Source organism: Orcinus orca, chromosome 1, assembly GCF_937001465.1.
Source record: "Orcinus orca chromosome 1, mOrcOrc1.1, whole genome shotgun sequence".
NCBI classification, from domain to species: domain Eukaryota; kingdom Metazoa; phylum Chordata; class Mammalia; order Artiodactyla; family Delphinidae; genus Orcinus; species Orcinus orca.
Genome location: NC_064559.1, coordinates 45681143 through 45707739, shown reverse-complemented (window position 1 = coordinate 45707739; position 26597 = coordinate 45681143). Strand labels below are relative to the sequence as shown.

General features: G+C 35.6%; 1 protein-coding gene across 1 annotated transcript in view; it reads left to right on the top strand.

The window, feature by feature from the left end:
• The window catches only part of HMCN1 (hemicentin 1), a 534342-nt gene that overhangs the window by 304671 nt on the left and 203074 nt on the right, over window positions 1-26597 (top strand). Inside the window, exons 37-42 of the mRNA XM_004275232.3 lie at window positions 13178-13279; window positions 14177-14353; window positions 14897-15048; window positions 16190-16313; window positions 21217-21392; window positions 23754-23850. Coding sequence (XP_004275280.1) covers window positions 13178-13279; window positions 14177-14353; window positions 14897-15048; window positions 16190-16313; window positions 21217-21392; window positions 23754-23850 — 828 coding nt within the window. The remainder of the gene's footprint in view (window positions 1-13177; window positions 13280-14176; window positions 14354-14896; window positions 15049-16189; window positions 16314-21216; window positions 21393-23753; window positions 23851-26597) is intronic.

Here is a 26597-nt window from a genome sequence, read left to right as displayed (position 1 = left end):
TCTGTAATGACGAACAGAATATATGTCTCCAGAACTGGGAAGAACCAAACTTCAGTGTTTGAGGCTCTCCAACTTGTGTTCATAAAAATCATAGGTATTGCTTGTTAAAAGTACAGCTTCCTGGGCCCATTCCCACATCTCCTGAAACAGCATCTCTGATGCAAGTAGTCTGTGCCATTACGTGGAGGTACGTTGACTCAGACTGTAAAGACTGGCCTAGAGACTTGCCAGTGTAGTCAAGAATGACTGAAAACTAGAATCCATAAAAGAAATCAAGTATCCCATCAACTAGCTAGCAACAACAGAAAAGAATAAACAGATTCACTACCTAAGAAAACACAAGTCTATAAATATGCTGTCTGAATATGGTAACACAATGTATGTTAGCAGGAGATGCAATTAGTGTACATACTGACATGGAAAATCATCAGAGACAGGGGATGCAGGCTAGAAGATGTCTGAGTTAATGTGAAAAGAAAGAGAAATAGAAGGTTAATCATTGTAAGGATTTATTAAAAACTACCAAATTATGGTTTTCTCAGGGTATATGCCCAGCAGTGGGATTGCTGGGTCATATGGTAGTTCTACTTTTAGTATTTTAAGGAACCTCCATACTGTTCTCCATAGTAGCTGTATCAATTTACATTCCCACCAACAGTGTAGGAAGGTTCCCTTTTCTCCACACCCTCTCCAGCATTTACTGTTTGTAGATTTTTTGATGATGGCCATTCTGACCGGTGTGAGGTGATACCTCATTGTAGTTTTGATTTGCATTTCTCTAATAATTAGTGATGTTGAGCATCTTTTCGTGTGCCTCTTGGCCATCTGTATGTCTTCCTTGGAGAAATGTCTATTTAGGTCTTCCACCCATTTTTTGATTGGGTTGTTTGTTTTTTTGATATTGAGTTGCATGAGCTGTTTGTACATTTTGGAGATTAATCCCTTGTCAGTTGCTTCATTTGCAAATATTTTCTCCCATTCTGAGGGTTGTCTTTTCACCTTGTTTATGGGTCCAAAAAAGAGGGGATATGTGTATACATATAACTGATTTGCTTTGCTGTACAGCAGAAACTAACACAACATTGTAAAGCAACTATGCCCCCCCCCAAAAAAACTACCAAATTAGATGGAGAATATAAAACAATCTTCTTCATACAAATCACCAATAGGATAGAGGTAAGATATATTAGTAGCTGAAAATGTTTCATCTAATACAATCTTGACTTGTCTGGATACCATTTCATCAACCTGAAGGGAGAATAAATGATGAAGTGAATTCCTAATCTAATACAGATAATGGTCAACTTGGAGGAAGTAGTTGGCTAAGAGCATGTGATAGGAATCTGAACAGAAAGTTGGTGTATCATCTTGGCACTCATGATGGCAGTGTCACGTTGGATGAAAATGGCTCCAAACTTGATTCTGTCCTCTTCAATACTTGTATTAATAATTTCGGTGAGAACTGGAGTTGTTAAGGTGTAGGAATTTCTAAGGGTTGATAGATTTCAAAAAGACCTCAGAGGTTAAAATGACAAGTTAACCTGACATGAAAAATTGCATAAGAATAGAGATAGAATGGCTTAAAGATACCACACATTGAAATACTTGAGGTATTAATGGCTCTCTCCAATTACTGTAGATTTGATCATTCAATTTCATAATAAAGCTAATCAACCTTAGAAGTCAGTAATAGAAGCTTATAGTAGCCCTCTTATATTCTTGCTCTCTGAATGCTTCCAAAGTGTTGTATCTAATTCTGGTGCTATATATTGAGGGACAGTGAGAAATCTATAGGGAAGCAACTCTTATTTAATTTAGTTCATTTATCAATTTATTTAATCAAAGAAACTCAGCTTTCAGATTGTTTAGTATTTTGCTTTCCTATAAAAAAGATTGTAGAAGCTTCCATTCTTCTCAAACATGGAAAAAAGTGTTTCCAAAAGGTGGAGTAAGGGTGCATGGTCTCCTGGACTAGAAGATGAAGTCATGATCATGAGAAGGGGAATAGTCTCATGATCCCCTGTGTCTTCCAGGCGGAGTTCTGTCAATTATAAAAGGCTGAGGCTCTCAGTAGGTGGTCCTTTTGATGATCAAAGTTTCATAATTCTGGAAGTTCTAATTCTCTAGACCAAACTATGAAATTATATGTAAACCTCAGATATTTGCCAAGTGAGACAGATGTTTCCACAAACAAATGATTATTTGGGGTCGAATGGCTCAAGCATTCATTTCATCTGCACTTAATTATTTCCTAGCTAAAAGCAACCAAGTGAAGTGAAGTAGAATGTTGTGGTTAAAAGCTCTGGATTTAGGCTCCTATACCCTGAAGTAATATCTGGAGGACAGTGGGCTTAGATGTTAACTTTTTAAAAGCCCCATTTTCTCATCTGTAAAATGGGAAGGATGAAGATAATACCATAATCAGGGAAGTTGTTCTGAGGACTAAATGCAAGACTAGACATGAAAAATTTAGCCTGGTGTCTGGTTTCTAGTCATCATCTGTAAGTAGTAGCTTAATGACTGTTTCAGCCAAACACATATTTGGCTTCTGGCACTTCTCACTGTACCAACATCTTAACAAATATGTCTAAAGTCCTGCTGTCTTTACTGTTGGCCAGGAACCATCTTGAGTCTGTATTAGCTGTCTGGTTAAAACATTAGTAGAGCACCCTTAATTTAATTTTATTATTTTAAAGTATTTGCTTGGCTAACATCTGCTAACACCCACTTAAAAAAAGGTTTCTATATCATTTCTGTGATTTGCTTAATAGCTCACTTGTGGCTCAAAGGAGACTTGAGAATATTATAGGGAATTTTTTTTCTTTTTTAAAGGATAACTTCAGTTCTGGGCGCTACTATACTATTTTCTCGGTATGGATGAATTTATTATTTACCAAATTATAATTTTGGTGATTAAGGTGTATTATCTCACCCAAATCACTTTTAGATCAGTTGTGTATTAATTCAAATTTAACCAGAGTTTGAAAAAATGAATTTATGCCTCTGAATGATTAAAATAATAGGCAAAATTTAGACCCACAATATGTCCAGAAGAAGGTATTTTGTTTTTGGCATGATATACGCCTAGAACTTTTAGAAGAAAGGAAAAAACTAGTTAAGTTGAATGGAATTCAATCTTCTGCTTGGAGTATGCAGACATCTTCTTACTGTTAACATAAGATATTATTACCTTACTAATTATTCTTCTAGAACAGCATTCACCTAAATTCAGATTTCCAAGACCATCTCTTTAATGCTAGAAGGGAATAATAGCATTTATATTTGTATTTACTTTTTAACCTAAAAATGAACCAGCACCATTTATAGAAAAGACTAATCTTTCCCCATTGAATGGCTTGGCAGTCTTTTTGAAAATCATTTGACTGTAGATGTAAGGGTATGTTTCTCTAATCTCAATTCTATTCCATTGCCTAAGTGTGTATCCTTATGCCAGTACAACTCTGTCTTTTTTATTCCTTTTTGTCTCCCAGCTTTATTGAGATATAATTGATAAACAAAACTGTATATGTTTAAAGTATACAATGTGATGATTTGATACATGTATACTTTGTGAAATGATTACTACAATCAGGTTACTTAACACATCCATCACTTCACATAGTTACCATTTTTGTGAGTGTGTAGTGAGAACACTTAATATCTACTCTCTTAGCAATACAGTATTAGTAATAGAATAGTCACCAAGCTGTACTTTAGATTCCCAGAACTTATTCATCTTATAAATGAAGGCTTGTATCCTTTGACCAGCAACTCCCCATTTCCCCCACCCCGCAGCCCCTGGTAATCACCATTCCACCAGTTTCTGAGAGTTCAACTCTTTTTAAATTCCACATATAAGAGATCATATAGTATTTGTCTTTCTCTGTCTGGCTTATTTCACTTAGCAAAATGTCCTATAGATTCTCTCAGGTTGCTTCAAGCAGCAGAATTTCCTACTTTCTCATGGCTGAAAAATATTCCATTATGTGTGTGTGTGTGTATACACACACCATATATATGTATATATACAACATACATCATATGTATATGTTGTATGATAATACATATAATACACACACACACACATGAGAGGGGGAGAGAGAGAGAGGAAGAAAGGTAACATCTTCATTATCCTTTCATCTGTCTACGGACATTTAGGTTGTTTCCATGTCTTAACTATGGTGAATAATGCTACAATGAACATAGGAGTGCAGATATGTCTTTGAGATACTGATTTTACTTCCTTCAGATATATAACCAGAAATGGGATTGCTGGATCATATGGTAGTTCTATTTTTAATTTTCTGAGGAAACTTCATACTGTTTTCTATTTTCTTGTTGATTTTTGTCTAATTGTTCTATTCATTATTGCAAGTGGAATATTGATATCTCCAGGCTTTATTGTTGAATTGTCTTTCTCCCTTTGATTCTGCATAGTTTAGTTCCATGTATCTTGAGACTCTGTTGTTTTGTGAATATATGAGACTCTGTTGTTTTCTCATGTTTTTTGATAAATTGATACTTTGTATCATTCTAAAATGTCCTACTTTGTTGCTAGTGACAGTTTTTCTTTCAAAATCTACTTTGTTTGATATTGGTATAGAGTCTCCATTCTTATTTGGTTACTGTTTGCATGGTATATCTTTTCCATCCTTTTACTTTCAACCTATTTGTGTCTTTGAATTTAAAGTTTGTCACTTGTAGACAACATATAGTCAGGTCGTGTTTTTATTGTCGTATTGCTTCTTAAATCCATTCTGCTAGTCTCTTCTGCCTTTTGCTTAGAGTGTTTTAATACATTTACATTTAATGTAATTACTGAGATGACAGGATTTATGTCTACCATTTATATGTGTTTTTATATGTATTATGTCATTGTTGTTTTTATGTTCCTCCATTACTACCTTTTTGTGTTAGATATTTTCTTTTTTTACTATATTTTTGAGTTCATTTTTAGTGGTTGCCCTGAGTATTACAATTAGCGTCTTAATTAATAATGTTATAATTTGGATTAATACTAATTTAATTTCAATAGCATAAAAAACTTTGCTACTATATAGGTCCCTTCCCTTTCCCCTCCTTTAAAAGTTACACCTTTACTCATCATGTGCCTATCAATACATATTTATAATTGCTTTATGCTATTGTATTTCAATTCAGAGGGGAGGAAAAAATGTTATATGCAAAATATATAGTTTTACTATCTTTACCATTAGTTACCTCTACCAGTGCTCTTTTTTTAAAAGTAATTAATTAATTTATTTATTTATTTATTTTGGATGTGTTGGGTCTTAGTCGCTGCGTGCGAGCTTTATCTAGGTGTGATGAACGAGGGCTACTCTTCATTGCGGTGCACGGGCTTCTCGTTGCAGTGGCTTCTGTTGTTGCAGAGCATGGGTTATAGGTGTGCGGGCTTCAGTAGTTGTGGCACTCAGGCTCAGTAGTTGTGGCTCGTGGGTTCCAGAGTGCAGGCTTAGTAGTTGTGGCTCACGGGCTTAGTTGCTCTGCGGCATGCGGGATCTTCCTGGACCAGGGCTCAAACCTGTGTCCCCTGAATTGACAGGCGGATTCTTAACCACTGTGCTACCAGGGAAGTCCCTACCCATGCTCTTTTTTTTTTTTTTTGAGTTTTATTTCTTTATTTTTTATATGGCAGGTTCTTATTAGTTATCTATTTTATACATATTAGTGTATATATGTCAAATGCAATTGCCCAACTTATCCCACCACCCATCCCTGCTTTCACTCCTTGGTGTCCATAAGTTTGTTCCCTACATCTGTGTCTCTATTTCTGCTTTATAATCTGGTTCATCTGTAACTTCTTTTTAGATTCCATGTATATGCATTAATATATGATATTTGTTTTTCTTTATCTGACTTACTTCACTCTGTATGACACCCTCTGGGTCCATCCACATCTCTACAAATGACCCAATTTCGTTCCTCTTTATGGCTGAGTAATATCCCATTGTATATATGTACCACATCTTCTTTATCCATTTGTCTGTCGATGGGCATTTAGGTTGCTGCCATGACCTGGCTATTGTAAATAGTGCTGCAATGAACATTGGGGTTCATGTGTCTTTTTGAATTATAGCTTTCTTTGAGTATATGCCCAGTAGTGGGATTGCTGGGTCACATGGTAATTCCATTTTTAGTTTTTAAAGGAAAGTCCATACTGTTCTCCATAGTAGCTGTATCAATTTACATTCCCTCTAACAGTGTAAGAGGGTTTCCTTTTCTCCACAACCTGTCCAGCACTTTTTGTTTGTAGATTTTCTGATGATGCCCATTCTAACCAGTGTGAGGTGATCCCTCACTGTACTTTTGATTTGCATTTCTCTAATAATTAGTGATGTTGAGCAGCTTTTCATATGCCTCTTGGCCATCTGTATGTTTCCTTTGGAGAAATGTCTATTTAGGTCTTCTGCCCATTTTTGGATTGGGTTATTTGTTTTTTTAATATTGAGCTGCATGAGCTGTTTATATATTTTGGAGATTAATCCTTTGTCTGTTGACTCATTTGCAAATATTTTCTCCCATTCTGAGGGTTGTCTTTTCATCTTGTTTCTAGTTTCCTTTGCTGTGCAAAAGCTTTTAACTTTCATTAGGTCCCATTTGTTTATTTTTGCTTTTATTTCAGTTACTCTAGGAGGTGGGTCAAAAAAGATCTTGCTGTGGTTGATGTCAAAGTGTGTTTTTCTGTAGTTTTCTGGTAGCATCTTTAGGATTTTGTATGGAGAGTATCATGTCATCTGCAAACAGTGACAGCTTTACTTCTTCTTTTCTGATTTGGATTCATTTATTTCTTTTTCTTCTCTGATTGCGGTGGCTAAAACTTCCAAAACTATGTTGAATAATAGTGGTGAAAGTGGGCATTATTGTCTTGCTCCTGATTTAAGAGGAAATGGTTTCAGTTTTTCACCATCGAGAATGATGTTGGCTGTGGGTTTGTCATGTATGGCCTTTATTATGTTGAGGTAAGTTCTCTCTATGCCTACTTTTTGGAGAGTTTTTATCATAAATCGGTATTGAATTTTGTCAAAAGCTTTTTCTGCACCTATTGAGATGATCATATGGTTTTTCTTCTTCATTTTGTTAATATGGTGTATCACATTGATGTGCGTATATTGAAGAATCCTTGCATTCCTGGAATAAACCCCACTTGATCATGGTGTATGATCCTTTTAATATGCTGTTGGATTCTGTTTGCTAGTATTTTGTTGAGGATTTTTGCATCTATGTTCATCAGTGATATTGGCCTGTAGTTTTCTTTTTTTGTGACATCTTTAGTTTTGGTATCAGGGTGATGGTGGCCTTGTAGAATGAGGTTGGGAGTGTTCCTCCCTCTGCTATATTTTGGAAGAGTTTGAGAAGGATGGGTGTTAGCTCTTCTCTAAATGTTTGATAGAATTTGCCTGTGAAGCCATCTGGTTCTGGACGTCTGTTTGTTGGAAGATTGTTAATCACACTCTCAATTTCTGTGCTGTGATTGGTCTGTTTATATTTTCTATTTCTTCCTAGTTCAATCTTGGAAGGTTGCGCTTTTCTAAGAATGTGTCCCTTTCTTCCAGGTTGTCCATTTTATCGGCATATAGTTGCTGTAGTAACCTCTCATGATCCTTTGTGTTTCTGCAGTGTCAGTTGTTACTTCTTTTTCATTTCTAATTCTGTTGATTTGAGTTTTCTCCCTTTTCCTTTTGGTGAGTCTAGCTAATGGTTTATCAGTTTTGTTTATCTTCTCAAAGAACCAGCTTTTAGTTTTATTGATCTTTGCTATCATTTCCTTTTCTTTTTCATTTATTTCTGATCTGATCCTTATGATTTCTTTCCTTCTGCTAACTTTGGGGTTTTTCTGTTCTTCTTTCTTTAATTGCTTTAGGTGTAAAGTTAGGTTCTTTATTTGAGATTTTTCTTGTTTCTTGTGGTAGGATTGTATTGCTATAAAGTTCCCTCTTAGAACTTCTTTTGCTGCATCCCATAGGTTTTGGGTCATCGTGTTTTCATGTCATTTGTTTCTATGTATTTTTTGATTTCTTCTTTGATTTCTTCAGTGATCTCTTTGTTATTTAGGAGGACATTCTTTAGCCTCCTTATGTTTGTATTTTATACAGTTTTTTCCTGTAATTGGTACTTACTCTCATAGCATTTTGGTCAGTAAAGATAATTAATATGATTTCAATTTTCTTAAATTTACCAAGGCTTGATTTGTGACCCAAGATATGATCTATCCTGGAAAATGTTCCATGAGCACTTGAGAAGAAAGTGTATTCAGTTGTTTTTGGATGGAATGTCCTATAAATATCAATTAAGTCCATCTTGTTTAATGTGTCATTTAAAGCTTGTTTCCTTATTTATTTTCATTTTGGATGATCTGTCCATTGGTGAAAGTATGGTGTTAAAGTCTCCTACTATTATTGTGTTACTGTCGATTTCGCCTTTTATGGATGTTAGCATTTGCCTTATGTACTGAGGTGCTCCTATGTCAGGTGCATAAATATTTACAATTGTTATATCTTCTTCTTGGATTGATCCCTTGATCATTATGTAGTGTCCTTCTTTGTCTCTTGTAATAGTCTTTATTTTTAAAGTGTATTGTCTGGTATGAGAATTGCTACTCCAGCTTTCTTTTGATTTCCTTTTGCATGGAATATCTTTTTCCATCCCCTCCCTTTCAGTCTGTATGTGTCCCTAGGTCTGAAGTGGGTCTCTTGTAGACAACATATATACGTTTTGTTTTTGTATCCATTCAGCCAGTCTTTGTCTTTTGGTTGGAGCATTTAATCCATTTACATTTATGGTAATTATTGATATGTATGTTCCTATTACCATTTTCTTAATTGTTTAGGGTTTGCTTTTATAGGTCTTTTCCTTCTCTTGTGTTTCCTGCCTAGAGAAGTTCATTTAGCATGTGTTGTATAGCTGGTTTGGTGGTGCTGAATTCTCTTAGCTTTTGCTTGTCTGTAGAGGTTTTAATTTCTCCATCAAATCTGAATGAGATCCTTGCTGGGTAGAGTAATCTTGGTTGTAGGTTTTTCCCTTTCATCACTTTAAATATGTCCTGCCACTCCCTTCTGGCTTTCAGCGTTTCTGCTGAAAGATCAGCTGTTAACCTTATGGGGATTCCCTTGTATATTATTTGTTGCTTTTCCCTTGCTGCTTTTAATATTTTTTCTTTGTATTTATTTTTTATTAGTTTGATTAATATGTGTCTTGGCATGTTTCTCCTTAGGTTTATCCTGTATGGGACTCTCTGTGCTTCCTGGACTTGATTAACTATTTCCTTTCCCATGTTAGGGAATTTTTCAACTATAATCTCTTCAAATATTTTCTCAGTCCTTTTCTTTTTCTCTTCTTCTTCTCAGACCCCTATAATTCGAATGTTGGTGTGTTTAATGTTGTCCCAGAGGTCTCTGAGCCTGTCCTCAGTTCTTTTCATTGTTTTTTCTTTATTCTGCTCTGCAGTAGGTATTTCCTCTATTTTATCTTCCAGGTTACTTATCTGTTCTTCTGCCTTTTGTTCTGCTATTGATTCCTTCTAGAGAATTTTAAATTTCATTTATTGTGTTGTTCATCATTGTTTGTTTGCTCTTTATTCTTCTAGGTCCTTGTTAAACGTTTCTTGTCTTATCTCCATTCTATTTCCAAGATTTTGGATCATCTTTACTCTCATTACTCTGAATTCTTTTTCAGGTAGACTGCCTATTTCCTCTTCATTTGTTTGGACTAGTGGGTTTTTACCTTGCTCCTTTATCTGCTGCTTATTTCTCTGTCTTCTCATTTTGCTTAACTTACTGTGTTTGTGGTCTCCTTTTCGCAGGCTGCAGGGTCCTAGTTCCCGTTGTTTTTGGTGTCTGTCCCCAGTTAGTTTGGTACGTTTTGTAGGCTTCCTTGGTGGAGGGGATTGGTTCCTGTGTTCTGTTGGATGAGGCTGGATCTTGTCTTTCTCGTGAGTAGGACTGCATCCAGTGGTGTGTTTTGGGGTGTCTGTGAGCTTATTATGATTTTAGGCAGCCTCTCTGCTAATGGCTGGGGTTATGTTCCTGTCTTGCTAGTTGTTTGGCATAGGGTGTCCAGCACTGGAGCTTGCTGGTCATTGAGTGGAGCTGGGTCTTAGCATTGAGACGGAGATCTCTGGAAGACCTCTCACTGATTGATATTATGTGGGGCTGGGAGGTCTCTGGTGGTCCAATGTCCTGAACTCAGCTCTCCCACCTTAGAGGCTCAGGCCTGACACCCAGCTGGAGCACCAAGACTGTCAGCCACACAGCCATGTACGTGGTGAGTTTCTTGCCTTTTGGGAAGTCTGAGGGCTTCTGCCAGCGTTCAGGAAGTGTTCTGTAGGAGTTAGTCCACATGTAGGTGTATTTTTGATGTATTTGTGGGGAGGAAGTTGATCTCCACGTCCTACTCCTCGGCCCTCTTGAAGCTCCTTCCAGGAACCCAAACGCATTCTACTATCCACTTTCTACTTGGCTGCTTTTTTCACTGTGGTTGCAGAGCTCTTTGCTTTCAGCCTTACTGCTGAGGTAGGGAGAGAGTGATGGGAATAGAGTGAGGTAAAATGTCATAAACCTCACTGTTCTTAATTAGATTTTGCTGTTTTTCTTGAATAATCATTTTTTTAATTATTGCAAGCCTTTGTTTAATTTCCAGAGTTGTGAAAAAGTTGGTTTTGATAATTTTTCCAGTGTTCTTTTTTGTTTTTTAATGGAGACATGTATTTTCAGTCTTTACTCTGCCATTCTTGCTGACATCTAATCTTTTTTTCTTTCAGTCCTTTAGTGGAATGAAAAATAGCCAGCCCACTCCACAGCTCTTTTATTTCTTATTCTTACCATGTTGTTTTATTGCAGCTGCTACGTAGTCTGTCAAAGCCTTCAGTGATCACTTTCGTCCAGAAGGCTTCAAGTTAGTATTTAAATAACTGTTTTGAAAGAAGGCGCCATGGACTAATTATTTTTCCTTTCCAGTTGGAAAAGTCAGATAGCCATATTTAAAGGTCTTTTGTCCTTAAATACCATATCATAAATCAGAATTTAGTGCAGAAAACAGAAACATTCTAGGCATTTCAAGCAGGAGGGGTTAATACATTGCATTAGATGGATACAAAGGAACTACAGGTATGAAGGAGGAGTGGAGTCTAGGCTTTGTCTTTAGGAACAACTTCCAAGAAAATAAATATGACTCACAAGAACATCTACTTTTGAGGACAGATTTTATTTTAAACTTGTCAGAAAGCAGCTTTGAGTTTTATTGTCTTCTTTTGTTATTTCTTTTGCTTGTTTGTTTTCTTTGGTGTAGTCTTCTGCTTTTATTTTTATTATTTCTTTATTCCTGACTTCTTTGGCTTATTTTATTGGTCTTTTTCTGGAATCTGAGTTGAATGATTGGAACATTTATTTTCATTATTTCTTAGTTTTTAATATATTAATTAGGGCTTTAAGATTTTTTTTGAGTACTTACTGTTTAGTGACATTCCATAGGTTTTAGTTTTTAATCAATCTCATTCTAATTTATTTTTTCTACTTCTATACTTCTGTCTTGATTTCCTTTTTAATAAATTTTTTCTCCATGTAGAGAACTTTATATTGTATTACTGAGTTCTGTTTTTTTTATTATGGTTTTATTAAATTATGGTTATAAATGCTTTATTGACTTTTTTATGGCCTAATATATAGTCTGTTTTGAAAATATTCTGTTGGCATTTGAAAATAATATGTATTCTTTGTTAACCATAAATACACAAATACATATGTGTATGTGTATATTATATGTATTATATATACACACATACAGTATGGATGGGTAATTTTAGTTCTCAAATTATTTGTAACTTTATGTTTTGTTTCACTGCATAGTCAATTTCTAAGAAAGGTGTACTAAAATATAGTACTTTTCAGTTTTTCAAATTTTCTCTGCTATTTAACGATTTTTGCTTTTTTATTCAGTGCATAAAGCATTATCATTATAGTGGATTCTTTCTGAATTGTAACAGTTCAGTCAATAGAAAGCATTATTTTTGTCTTGTATAACAGTATGTCAGAAATTGATATCACACTTGTTGTTCTGGTATACCTTTGTCCAGCTCTTTATTGTCAGTATTTTTGCAATTGTTTTGCTTGTGCTTTTTAATTTTAAAAAATACTGTTAACCCTCAAATAGTGTTAAATCTTTCTCTATTGACCAAGAAAATGAACTAATTCACATTTATGCTCTTGATTTATATATTTGATTTTATTTCTGCCATCTTGTTTAGTTCTTGTAATTTTTCTTGTTCCCTTTTCTCCTTTCCCCTTTCTCTGTTTTTGCTAGATTAATGGGTCAATTGTTTAATTGTATATGAGGCAGAGGTCAGGGGCTCTCATGCATTGGATAAGTTAAATTTAGCAAATCTTTAAAATGTATTTTTATATAAACCTTAAAGCTAACATATCTGTAGCATCTTTTCCAAGTAAGGTAAGATCTCTAGTTTACTTGTAATTTTGTTTTTCTCCTGGCATCCCTCCTACACTCCTTGAGACAGAAGATGTAGAGCATTGCTGTTCCAAGTTGTCATTACTTTTACACTATGCCTTTTAGACTTTCTGAATTCCTACTTTATAAATACATTAAAAATAGAGCAGCATTATCTGTGATTATTTAAAGTTGAAAATGTAGTTTTCTGTTTTATTTTACTAACAATTTAATTGTAACTTTCATATCAAAAGAAAAAACTCTAATAAACAAACAAAAAATGATTTTAATCCCTCTGAAATGGTTTACGATAGTACTGTACTAAGGTAAAGTCAGATATTTTGAGGAATACCCATGTCCTTCCCTGAAAGAGTTCAAATGTGTTAGATTACTTCTTGGTAAAGGCAATTCATCATTAGACCAGTCAGATTTATTGGAATTAAAAAAAATACTCCTTTAGCTTTCTTTTACTTCTCTACTAATCTACAGTTCTAAGGCTTTTCCTGTCTAGGCATAGAGAAATGGATGATCCAGAAAACCTATTAACATCTTTTTCCATCCTGTTCTTCAGTACTACTTAATAGTCTACTTTAGTTTTATTCCAAATATATCATTGTATATAAGTGAAAGAAAGAAAGAAATGACAATTCCCAGTGAGCAAACAATTTCAGTTTAAATATTCTATTTGTGTTTGCTAATTATCTGTTTGGGCTTCTTGCAGAACCACCCAGTCTGGAGGATGCAGGGAAGATGCTGAATGAGACCGTGGTAGTGAACAACCCCATACAGCTGGAGTGTAAGGCAACTGGAAATCCCTCACCTGGTAGGTGTGTTTGTGGACTCTGTAGCTTATTAACATTTTAAGATTTCTGCGAATTGCTAAATCTGTTTATAAGCATAATATAGTAATTACTAATAAGGGAAATATTATAGAATATATTTCAAGGGTAAAATATTGTTAAGGATATCATTAGGTGGATGATATTTTTGAATTTTCATTGCTTTTAACTACATGAAATAATTTACTCATTTAAACAATGTAGAAATATGTGAATAATTATCTTACTGTCCTTATTATGACCACAGAACCCACAATGGTATTGTATTTAAATTTTTGTTGAAAAATATATTTTTATCTAGTCTCAATTGATTATCTTTATAAATCATTCATTTGATGAGACTATTATTTTGTTGATTTTCATCACCAGTAAGTTATTCATACTAATCAATAATAATATAAAAATTTTGAGGCTAATAGTATGTATAGTGTTTGGTTTTGATTAGATGCATAAACAAAATTTTATAGATGAGAGGAATGTATACTACACCAAAAGAAATAGAATCGGTTAAAAGTTTGCTATCAAACAAATACTGATATTGGATTGGCCAAAAAATTCGTTCAGGTTTTTCTGTAAGATTGTATGGAAAAACCCAAATGAACTTTTTGGCCAACCTAATACATTAGAGATAATGTAAAGAATATTATTTTTATAAGTTCACTTCAGGACTCTTATATTGGCTTGGCTATTCATGTTTTTCTAAAGTTTACCTCCTCCTAAAAATCAACCCTAAAGAGATAATTAAACAGATTAAACTAAGATGATAAGCATAAGAATAAAGCAATTGTTACTGTTGTAGTTAAGCTTCGATTTAGTGTGTGTATTGAGCTTTTAAATGAAAAGTTTTAAAAAGATGGGTTTCTGTCCTCTTCCCCTTGCAGCTATTACATGGTACAAAGATAATCGTCCACTATTAGGTTCCAGTAGCATGACTTTCTTGAACAGAGGACAGATCATCAATATCGAAAGCACCCAAATCACAGATGCTGGCATATATAAATGTGTGGCCATCAACTCAGCTGGAGCTACAGAGTTATTTTATAGTCTACAGGTCCATGGTTAGTGCTACTTCTCCTAGATTCATCCTGGAGTGAAGAAGCATTCAAAATGATTAAGTGCATCTATAAAATTCTAGTGTAAATATTTAACAGAATGTGTTATTGTCATCTTTACTTAAGAATGCAGTATTCTAAAACTGATAAGCGTTTATATTTTCTGATTCCCATTAAATGCTCTATTTTCACATGCTATTGAACTTAAGTTTTCTTTAGATGAATTGCTGCAAATAGTCATCAACAATCTTATCAGCTAGTGACGTTGGCCCTGTTTGTAAATATTGTCTGTCAGAATCATAGGTTTTAGTTCAAGAAATGTTTCCAAGTTATTATCTCTAATAATGCTTTTAAGAGGAGTTCATAGTTAACATACTAGAGTAGATACAGTGTAAGGAAACACACACAGATACACACAAAGCCTGGAAATCAAGAAATAAAAATGTAAAACATTACTGTGGACACAACATATAGTTTTATTATTTTGAGATGTAATATTCCATGATGTTAACATATCTTAATTTTATTTATTTTTTTATTCCTTTTCAGTGCCCCCATCAATTTCTGGCAGCAATAACATGGTGGCAGTGGTAGTTAATAACCTGGTGAGGTTAGAATGTGAAGCCAGAGGTATCCCTGCCCCAAGTCTGACCTGGTTGAAAGATGGGAGCCCTGTCGCTAGTTTCACTAATGGGATACAGGTACTCTCTGTCATTCCTTAAGTGAAATCTACCATCTAAGTATTCAGTACAGGAAGTATAAACAAGTAAAACTCTTAAAGGGATTTGGAGAGCAAGGATTCACAAATGTTATCCAAACATGTACACATGTACATCCATAAATACCATGGGCACACAGTTGTGATTTCTAAACAATTCATTAAAAGCTCAGTATATCTAAGAGTTCCCTTATCTCATATGTAGTGCTATATTTTGACCATTGTTTTATATACTTTCTACTTCCCCCCCAACTCTCTGCCACCACCATAAAAGATACCCTATGCAAAGAAATGTTCATCAACAATAAAAACAGGAATTTTTTGGTAGACATTTAAATGTCTGGAAATAATCAGAATATTTACTTCAGAGTAAATATTTACACAGAGTATATTTACTTCTACTAAAACATCATATAAAGAAAAATTATAAAGGCAACATTATGAGAAGTGAAATTTGAGTCTGACAAAAAAATTTAAGTACATTGCACTGACTCAAAATTTAAAATACGGAAATACATATATCTCATTGAAAGTGTACTTCAATTTTGCTTTGCTTAGCAGAGAGCATAGTTACTCCACCATTCTACTTCTTGAACTTTTCTTGAAAATCCATTGCTTGCAGAATTTGGGATCATAGACTATCCAGAGTCCATGTCAATATTAAAGGTACAACTACATCAGTGGGATAAAAGGACAAATGAATGTGACTAATTAATTTATTTGACTGCTACCATGCTGTTAATTTTACCTTCTTACTTCTTCTCTCAAAGAAAAATTAAGAGGAGGATTAGCTCCTCTTATTCCCACTTCTTCTTATCTTTCTCCCCTGGTGGCTTTTTCTCTTTCTGTAGTAAGTATTGATAAAGTTGGATCTTCACTTGATCCTGTATGTAGAGAGTTGTGTTCAGTGGTTATTACCAAGTTTGGTTCTAGCCTCTGTCGTCCTCCACAGATAAGATGAGAAGGGAATTAAATGATGCTTGCCTTCTTTAAAACATCCAAGTAGAAATCCTTCTAGAGGAAAATGTTCAGTTGATCAATCTCAGAAAATAATTGAAAAAGTATGTTTACACCTACAATTCTCAGGAGATATGTTGGTTATTTAGCTTTCTATTCATCAACAGGTTCTGTCTGGGGGCCGCATCCTAGCCTTGACCAGCGCGCAAATCAGTGATACGGGGAGATACACCTGTGTGGCAGTAAATGCTGCTGGGGAGAAACAAAGGGACATTGACCTTAGAGTATATGGTGAGACATTTTAATAATTACTTCTGCTCTGATATAGCTGTGTTTAAGTTCTAATGTCATTGAGGAAGTTAAGAAAGTTTTTGACAATAAAGAGCTGTGAACAATAGAAATTATCAAAATATTACAAGGTTAATTAAATCAGAGTCACCCTTTCTGCCTTATATTTGACTTTGATTTTCCTTTATTGAAGTTCTGAGAAATAAAGATGCATACATCCAGCATGTAGGGTGTTGTTTTTATGGAGCACTCTGAAGAACATGACTATGGAGAGATCTTTGCAGTTTGGAAGACATTCTTCTCCCTAAAGCAAGGCTCTGTTCAAGTAGCTCTCTTGATCTGTTCTACTCGAAGCCTGGATTTTCTTACTTTTCAATTATATGTTTAATCAGCATATTTTATAGTCAGTACTATGTCTATGAATTAAAGGATATTTGAGAAGCAAAAGTTAAACTAAACATAAACTTAGGCAAAATTCAAGTATTTTTTCTTCCTACCTATGATGCAGCTGTAAGGTACAAAAGGAAAGGTCTGATTCCATCACACCAAGAGGCCCCTGGAACAAAGTTGGGGCCTCAATGGCCTCCATTCATAGATTACACTTGTCATTCCACATTTTAGTATACCTTTGCATTTAGAACTTTTTCAGGGTTTTACTTGCATTATATTCTTGGTTCCTGGAATAATGGATGTGTTCTGTAGTCCTCAAAGAGTATCTGTTTAATGCAAGCCTCCTCTTCTAAGTCCTACCTCACTTCCAAATAATTTACTCCTGTTCAAAATATATTACTTTTTTTTTTTTTTTTTTACCTCCAGGCCATGTGGATTGACTTCCCTTTTTGAGTTTGCCAAAACAAATGTAATCATCACAAATAACTTACATAATAAGTCCAAATTTTTTAATAAAAAGGCCCCTTGTTTCAACATGGATGCCATGCATCTCTAATTAAGCTAAAAAATCCCAGTTGGCATCAATAAATTACCCAAGGCTCGTTATGCATCCCTCTTTTTTGTTGCTTCTGCAGTTGGCATGGGTCTGTATCTAGCCTCCAGCTGGTGCTCTGTGTCTGAGATAACAGAGGGTCTAAAGTACCCAACTGCAAGGAATCTAACTCCTTCCCTTAATGGGTCACTTTTATGCTTTATGAAGAACTGGAATGTTTCCAATCTAAACTGTCCTTAGAGAATGATGCATCAATCTAAGTATGTGACACAACAGCTCCTTCAATCATGAACAAGCAAGCAGATGAGCAAGCAAACATCGGTATTCACTGGGTTTTAGTCTGCCCTGAAAATCTGGGATTGGCTGCTTCCATTTCTGCACTGGTTAGTGTCAAAAGTGGACCTGGGAGGTGATAGAGAGTTGATATTTTTCAGGAGTTATGAAGATGTGCGTCACTACTTTTTATCATTTATTAAGTACCCCCATACTACCTTTTTAGTCTGAAAACCAGAATCTTCCCTCTGTTATAAAAGTCAAGTGGCTAGCCAGCCCATGCGTATGTTTTAGAATGTGCGTATGTGTTTAGTAGCCAGCCCATGCGTATGTTTTAGAATGTGCGTATGTGTTTAGTAGCCAGCCCATGCGTATGTTTTAGAAGGTGCGTATGTGTTTAGTAGCCAGCCCATGCGTATGTTTTAGAAGGTGCGTATGTGTTTAGTAGCCAGCCCATGCGTATGTTTTAGAAGGTGCGTATGTGTTTAGTAGCCAGCCCATGCGTATGTTTTAGAAGGTGCGTATGTGTTTAGTAGCCAGCCCATGCGTATGTTTTAGAAGGTGCGTATGTGTTTAGTAGCCAGCCCATGCGTATGTTTTAGAAGGTGCGTATGTGTTTAGTAGCCAGCCCATGCGTATGTTTTAGAAGGTGCGTATGTGTTTAGTAGCCAGCCCATGCGTATGTTTTAGAATGTGCGTATGTGTTTAGTAACTTGCTGTGTGTATATATTTTGAATGTCAAAGAAGTGCCAGATTAAAACAGGTTTTTAATGTGAAATTAGCTTCCGGTCTATGCTCTACTATTCGTATTATGTCCCTATATTATATTCCTAAATTTGTGATAGTAACCTTGGCAATCTTGGATCTATTTGGTGCGTGATGATTCTGCAGCCTCAGAGGTAAGTCCCCGTCAGATTTACATTGTAGAGTGTGGTGGTGTAGGAGGAGCAGACACTGTGTAACATAGCTTTCCCTACAATTACAAGAGTAGTTCATTAAAACTGTTTCTCCCTGGTATCAATTTGGAGTATGCATCACCATACTCTTAGGTGCTGAAACATGAGGATAGAGTTTTTAAATGCTTTGGATTCCTGTAGTACCTTATCTTTAAACTGAAGCCCTGAGAACTTTCTTAGAGATCACACACTGCCCAGTGTTTTAACAGGCATAACCCTGTGGCAATTCTGACTTGTGTAATTACATTTCACAAGTATAATACGTAGGATGAGAAACAGACACAACACACCCCTTCCTAAGCAACATGACTGCAAAGCAGAATGGGGATAACATCTAAGGAAGCTGAGGATCTAAACGGCAGAAGCTTGTTCTCTTCTCAGACTAAACAAAAAGTTGGAAATGAAAGACAGGGCAGAAAAAAATAGTTGTGCTGAGGTAATATATATCCTTGACTGTAATTAGATTTGCTTTAATTTATGTTCTTTAAGAAACAAATACTCTTTTTTTTTTTCTTTCTTTTTTTTTTTGCGGTACGCGGGCCTCTCACTGCTGTGGACTCTCCCGTTGCGGAGCACAGGCTCCAGATGCACAGGCTCAGTGGCCATGGCTCACGGGCCCAGCCGCTCCGCGGCATGTGGGATCTTCCCGGACCGGGGCACGAACCCGCGTCCCCTGCATCGGCAGGCGGACTCTCAACCACTGCGCCACCAGGGAAGCCCTACTCTACTGTTTTTGTATTTTTCCTCTCAATTGAAAAAAATTGAGCTTGATTCAACTCATTTAGCTTAAAGAAAAGTAATTGAAGGAAAAATATTTGGAAATAAATTAGCATTCTGCTTTCTTGAATTGTTTCTGACTTTTACGTCTACAAGCAGTCATAAAGAATCCATGCTCTTTTGTAAATTCTACAAATAATCTGAGATAAACATATTTTATATAGTTGTGGTACATTTTTATCCACAGAGGACAGACTTAACCTGAAATTATTTCCAACTGTGAAGTTGTATTTAGGACTCTCTATGCTAAGACTGGTGAATATATCTTTTCTTCATAATATCTTAGAAGATGGCACTCATTGTGCTGATTTTGCTGAGATTATAGAAGTTTTCATCTCAAACAGACTAGTTGTATATCTTTTATCTGTTGTCTCACATGTTAAAAACAATCCCACTCTTTTCTGTCACCCGTAGATTACTTTAGGCTTTTGGAAAGCCACATGTCTGTGTGCTGTTAAATTTAGCAGGACGGGCATCACAGATCTCTGCCCAAAAGTTCCACTGATCTGTTCCAACCATTGTGCATGGAGTTTCTTTTGTTAGCCTCATTTCCTTTGGGTTTAACACAAGTCCTGCATCCAGAAACAGCATAAGAAATACCCTCTAGTTCAAATGCCTTTCCCTGTGTAAAAGACATGGTAGCAGAGAAACCTCCTGGTTATAGAACACGATTATATAACCTCCTGGTTATAGCCCCTTAAGCTATAGGGACTAGCTTAAGTACCCTGCGTTCATTGTCATTTTGCCACATGCAACAGTACCAAGCTGGAAACAATGGCCAATGGACTATCATAATGTTCCTTACCACAAAAATCTTATTTCTACCAAAGCATTTGGAAAATCCTTTAGGATTCATTTCAATGAAACTTAACCTTTCTTGTAAAAAAAAAAACAAAACCAAAAAAACTACAAATATGGTATGTTTCCTACAATCCTAAATAGTTATGGGATTTAGCGAGAAATGGCTGAGGAAATTCCCCTCTGTGCTTTTTTGGAGTGGCCCTTTTATAACAGGCCTGATTTTATCATTAGTTCATGATTTTGAATTATTATAAATATAAGCCTGAAAGAGTCCTTGAGAGCTTATGGAGCCCACCGTCTAATTCTTGGCAGGGCTGTACCTCGACCATCTGAGACAAATGATTGTTTACTCTATTTTTTAATACACCCAAGGGAATGCGGTTCCTTAAACTTCTCCAAGAACATATTTCACGATCTGACAAGCCTTATAGCCAGGGAATTCTAATTTTAATCTCATCAAAATTTCAACTCATTTCTTCTTTTTATGTAGTTGTATGCTGTACAGCTGGTCACTGTTTTCGTTTGGTCTTTAATGTATCATTTATCCCACATGGTCTTTATTCCATAGAAAACTGACAAGGCACCGTGAAAAACCAAAATGAGCTCTAAACTGCAAGTCAGAAGACTCCTAGTTTTGTCACCAGTTAGTCACGTTATTTCAAATAAGCTCTTATCTGTCACCCATCTTATGTTTTGCAAACTGTGAGGTGGGACAGGATGATCTCTTTCAACTCTATATTTTTATTTTGCCTCTGTATTTATGAAATTTATTTTCTTTTGCAAAAATAAACATCAAAAATGTGTTTGCTTTTAATTCATTGTTATTTCCAAAATATTTCATGAGTGAAAATCTTTAGTGGTGACATCTAGTTCAAGAAGTTTCTTAAGTGGGCACTTGGTGAGAACTTCCAGTTCTAAAATTTTTTACATGAAAAGTTAGTGAAAAAACTATTTCTGTTCAACAAGAACACATTAATCAGTGATTTATGAACACTTGATTCTGAATGAAATGATGTGCAGAGGGTATGTTAGAATTACTGTGATCTTACATCTTAAAAGGACTAATAAAGTTATTCAGTATATGTCCTGATGATTAATAAAGATAAGCAGTATGCTGGCCTCTTTTATCCTGAGGGAAAACCCATCTTTCACTTAGTTGCACCAAATATTATGGGAGAAGAACAGAACGTCTCTATCCTCATTAGCCAAGCTGTGGAGTTACTATGTCAAAGTGATGCAATTCCCCCACCGACTCTGACCTGGTTAAAAGACGGCCACCCCTTGCTGAAGAAACCAGGCCTCAGTGTCACTGAAAATGGAAGTGTGTTAAAGGTAAGCCTATAGATTCATTTATTGCTTCTTATATTATTCCTAAGCTCATGGCTTTGGTATTACCACTATCAAAATAGTACCCCTATTAAACTTTACAAGTATTCTACTAATTTTATCTTATAAAATTCTAGGAACCCTTTTATTAATGAGGTTTGTAATATTTTTCAGTTTTATGCTTAGTAAGGTTTAAATATTATACTTAACTGTCAATTCATGTTTGTAGCCAGAAGCCATTCAAAAATACTTCTAGGAAAATATTATAGAAATATTCTAAGGAGTGCATCATCTTCAGTCATTCAGCCAATCAGCGAATACCCATTCTAGGTGCTCTGCATAAGGATGCAAAAAAGTATGACACATTTATGCAAAATGTCTTCCAATTTTGCATAAATATATGAAAATTTAACAGCTCATGAAAAATTCAATGAGTGCTCCAAGTCTCTAAGTTAATTACCAAGTGGATGATATAGACAGTACATTTGGGAAAGATAGCAAAACGTGAGGCTGTGGTTGTCCAGAATAGTCTTGGAAAGCTACTTGGCTTTTTATGGGTAGATAGGACAAAAGGCCTGATTACGGGAAGCAAGTAAGCTAGTGTGACTGAAACAATTTAACAAAGTGAATTTTGGAAATAAGGTGGACTACGTTGATTTAAGCGAAATAAGAGCTAACATTGAAAGCCAACTTAAGGAATTAGGATTCAGGAAGCCAACAGGCCATTGGAGTATTTATAAAATCCTCAATAACCGTATTTAGAATTGAAAGAATGGCTAAGTAATCTGCCTACGGTTACTAAGAGGCAGAAATGGGATTTGAATACAGGAGTATAGCTTCAGAATCCATGCTGCTAACCACTACACCACATAGTTTCTTGGTAAAGGAATATTATTACTGTCAAACAAGGAGAGTCTTGGGAAATGGATAATGATTTTCAACACAAAGGAAACTAAGACGCTTACACAAGGAGGATAGAAGTATAGGAGAGAGTGAGAGGGAGGTGAAAGTGTAAATTGGAGGCAAGAGGATGGAGTCGTTCGGAATTATGATCCTGTAACGATGGAGCCGGTGAGGAAGGAAAGGCCGGAGTCACTGATGGAGGAAAGAGTCAATTGGGCTATATAGGGGGAAAAAAAGCAAAAAAAAAAAGCAAAAAGCACTGCCCCTTCTCAGAGGCAGACCCCAGAGTTCAAGAAAGCAGCTGGTAGAATTCTCAAACCTCAGCTCTGACTGAATGATAGAGGGAGACGATTGTACAAACCGCAGGTCCCAGCACTGCTAGGGGAGAGCTATACGTGATTAGAACTCTCCTAGCAAATTTTAGTGAGTAGAGAAGTTCATTTCTTCAGAGCACGGATCCCAATAGAGTTGGGAAGCCAGGAGAGAGGTGATGGTGAAGAAATCCTAGGATCCACTGAGGCTAGCCAGGCACCCTGGAATGTGTGGGTCCATAGGAAGGAACATAGGGTGAAGACCTCATGGAAATGAAAACTTCTAGTGTACCCCTGCTGTACTAAATACTTTTAATGATAACTCCAACTCCAATGATTCTCTTTTGAATGTTTTAGCAATTGATTTCAAAGCTTTCAGCAATTATATACTGTTTGTTGTACCTCTTAGATTATCTTATATTCTTATTTATACCTTGTTTATTATTAAACTCTTTTTTTATGTTCACATACATTATATTCTCAACTAGATTGAAAACTGAAGTCAGAAACCATATATCACACCATACTTCTTTGTATCTTTTACCTATAGTACCTGGTACAAGATTCTCAATAACTGCTGAAAGGTCTATGAATAAATGATAAATGAGTATTAATGTATGTTGCAGATAAATATATGGAAAGTATTTACTGGTATTCAGTTATCTACCAAGCACCAAACTGGGTATTAGGAGATTGAGACTAATTGAGTATAATACCTGGCTTGAAGAAGCTTACAAACCCAATATAGGAGAAGACATAATAAATTAATAGTATGGGTATTATTTTACTGAACAAGGACCTGGGCATGGAAAGATTGTATATTTAAAGCCCTGAATAACATATTCAGAAATTAATTGTGACTTTTTTGTTATTTTATCTGAATCATATTTAAAAGGCCTTTCTAGACCTTCAACCAGTAAAATTAATGAGATTCAAATAAGGTATGACATAAAAGAATTGCTGAATCTTGATAAGTGTTGAATGTGGGTGATGGGCATATAGCCATCCATTTTACTGTTCCCTCTATGTTTTATATGTTTGAAAACCTTCAGAACACAAATGAAAAATCAGAGATCACAAATAACATTAATAGAAAAGCCCCAATTACTTACAAAATAGAAACTGTGGTTTCAAAGCATGATTTTGTTTTCAGATTGAAGATGCTCAGGTTCAAGATAGTGGTCGTTACACTTGTGAGGCAACAAATGTTGCTGGAAAAACTGAGAAAAACTATAATGTCAACATTTGGGGTAAGTGGGATCAGCCCCTGATTGTAAAGCAAATGATACAGCTTGTGGTTTAATCTTTGATTCTTTGTGTCAGTTCTTAAAATAACCAACCACGTAACTAAAATTGATCATAATACAGACATGGACACTAATTAATATGTTTAAATGATGCTGAACTGTCCTGAATATCAGCTTATATAATTAATTCAAGAGCAACTAGACAGATTTCTTGAACCTAAACATGTTGGTCACTGTAACTTTGATGTAGAACAGTTCTGCTCTCCTGCCTGATTAATATGCCTTTTAGCTTCTACAACTGAGATCCTCTAATGATTGAGTGTTCTCCGTGAACAGAGAGTGTGTTGGTCAATTGAAAATAAGTCAAAAGGCTAAATTGTGTATGTGAATTATATTTGTGTGAGAGAAAGAGGACACATGCACTTGTGGGTGGGAGATGGGATTACTCCGCTGACGAATGTGCAAAGCTATTCTTGCTTGAAGTTTTACTATTACTAATCAAGATAATTCTTAGGAATAGTCACAACTTTTATATCACTGTAGTTGTTACACTATGTTCAAAAGTGTTCCCATTTCCTACATATTCACCTTTATTTTAAGTACTTCTTTAAATTCATTTATAACGTATTAAGCTCTCTTAATTTTGATTGTATTTGTTTAAACTTTTTAATTTTTGAGATAATAACCTGAAATTTACCTTTGATTATAAAAGTTAATTCAAAAACACATTTTAAAATAAAAATAGGTAGAGGAAGTAATCTAATTCCAATAAAGAATAAATATTTTATGTATAAAATGACTTGTTATAAATCATTATTATCATTTTTTAAAATCTTGAGGAAAATTGTAAGAAGTATTATCATTCACCTGTAAAAGGATTTACTTTTAAACGACAGAGTTTACTATGCAGTACATTTATATTTACTACATATTTGTTATGTATCATTCACTTCTGTTCCTACCTCCTTCCATCCTTTTTCTCCCTTCATATTTCCTTTCTTTCCTTTCTCTTCTCATTTCTTTCAAATGGGGAAAATATTCGTATAACTCCCAATATGGACAACAGTGAGCTAAGTCTTATCAAGTAAAGGTTGAAAAAAAAAAAAAGAAAAGAAAAAGAAAAATTTGGAGTGATCAATTAGAAAGTGAGGTGAAGAATTCATTTTTAAAATGCTGTATTAGAGATACCTGTAGACTATTCATGTGAAGCTGTCCTCTATGCCATCAGAATTATGAGCCTATAGCTCAGGAGAAAGAGATAACAGCTAAAAATGTGAGGTTAGAGACATGAGTGTATACGTAGTAGTTGAGATCCCTTAGCGAGAATAAGAAGAATGTGTACAAAAGAGTACTGTATAGAATGACCCTCACATATCACATAAGAAGGGAGACAGAAAAAGAGACCCCCAAATGGGAAACTGAGAAGGAACAGTCAAAGAGGGAGGAGGAAAACTGGGTAAAGCTTGTGTCATGGAAACTAAGGGACAGTGGTGTTCCCAGAAGAAGAACACGGACAGCAAATAGGTTGGACGTGGTTAGATAGATGAGTAAATGAATGAATGAATAATGGCACACATTGCAGAGAAGCCAAATGAGACATAAAATACAAAGTGTACTTTACAACTATGAGTAGACCAATGCCTCTTAAAGAGGAAAGCAGATCGCAGTCAATGTAAGAATGAATGATAGGGAAGTGAAAGTCGAGACCTCAAAAATCATTTATAGAGTGACTCTGTGTTCTAGGTACTATGCCACATGTAGGCACAGAGAGCTTAAGAAGAAAGACAATGACACTGGTTACTGAGTTCAGTTTGGGGCAAGTTGAGTTTGACAGTGCCTCAAAGGCATCCAAGATGAGATGTTAAGTAGTCAGATATAAAAGTCCAGATCTCAGAGAGTATCTGCATTACAGGTACAGATTTGCAAGTATTTGTATTAATGGAAGCCATGGAAGTAGAGGAGGTGGAGTTTGGGCTGGAGATCATGAATTTATAGTGGTGGCAATTTGTGTAGTTGTCATTTTCTTCCGTAGAATTTTCATCTGTGGGATAGGTGATGACAGAGTGAACTATAGGGTTCATCCCAAGTTAAGGGTATTGCCAAATAGGAAGAGCAATGGTGCCGGGCAGTTGAAAATATTGGCAGAGGACTAGCTGAAATTACTGATCATGAAATCTAAGTTGGATAGTGAAGTTGGTAAATAAAAGAGTAAGCAGCAAGGTTGGGAGGCTTCTGAGAGGTTTAAGGACTTGAGATTCAATTAGGTCATTGAACTGAGAATTGGGAATAGTTGAGTGAAAGAGCTATAAGGATAGAGCCGTTGTCAGAAAGTGGCCTAAATTTATAAATTAATAGGAGAAATGTTCTAGATGGTGAAAAGGGTATGGCCTCTGATGGAGAACAGGATGAGCAGATCAAGGAACTGAGTAGCCAGGTGTTTAGGCGTGTGGATATTGAGTTCATACAGAATGTGGCAGGTCTTCATATAAAGAGAAAGGATAAAAACAAGTACCAAATTGTTCAGTGAATGGAAAAAGAATGACAGGTTCACAGATGGTGATAAGAAAAAAAGAAGTAAATGGGTGACATGAGCCTCAAAAGAATAGAGACTTTCATGGGGGTGCTTGAACAATGGCTGGAAGCAGCATTGGCGGTGAGGAGGATTCTCCCACTCCTCAACTCCCAGAAGCTTGGGAGAATAAGCATCTATCACGTGATAATACTGCAGCCAGAAAAGTGTCCCAAGGGAG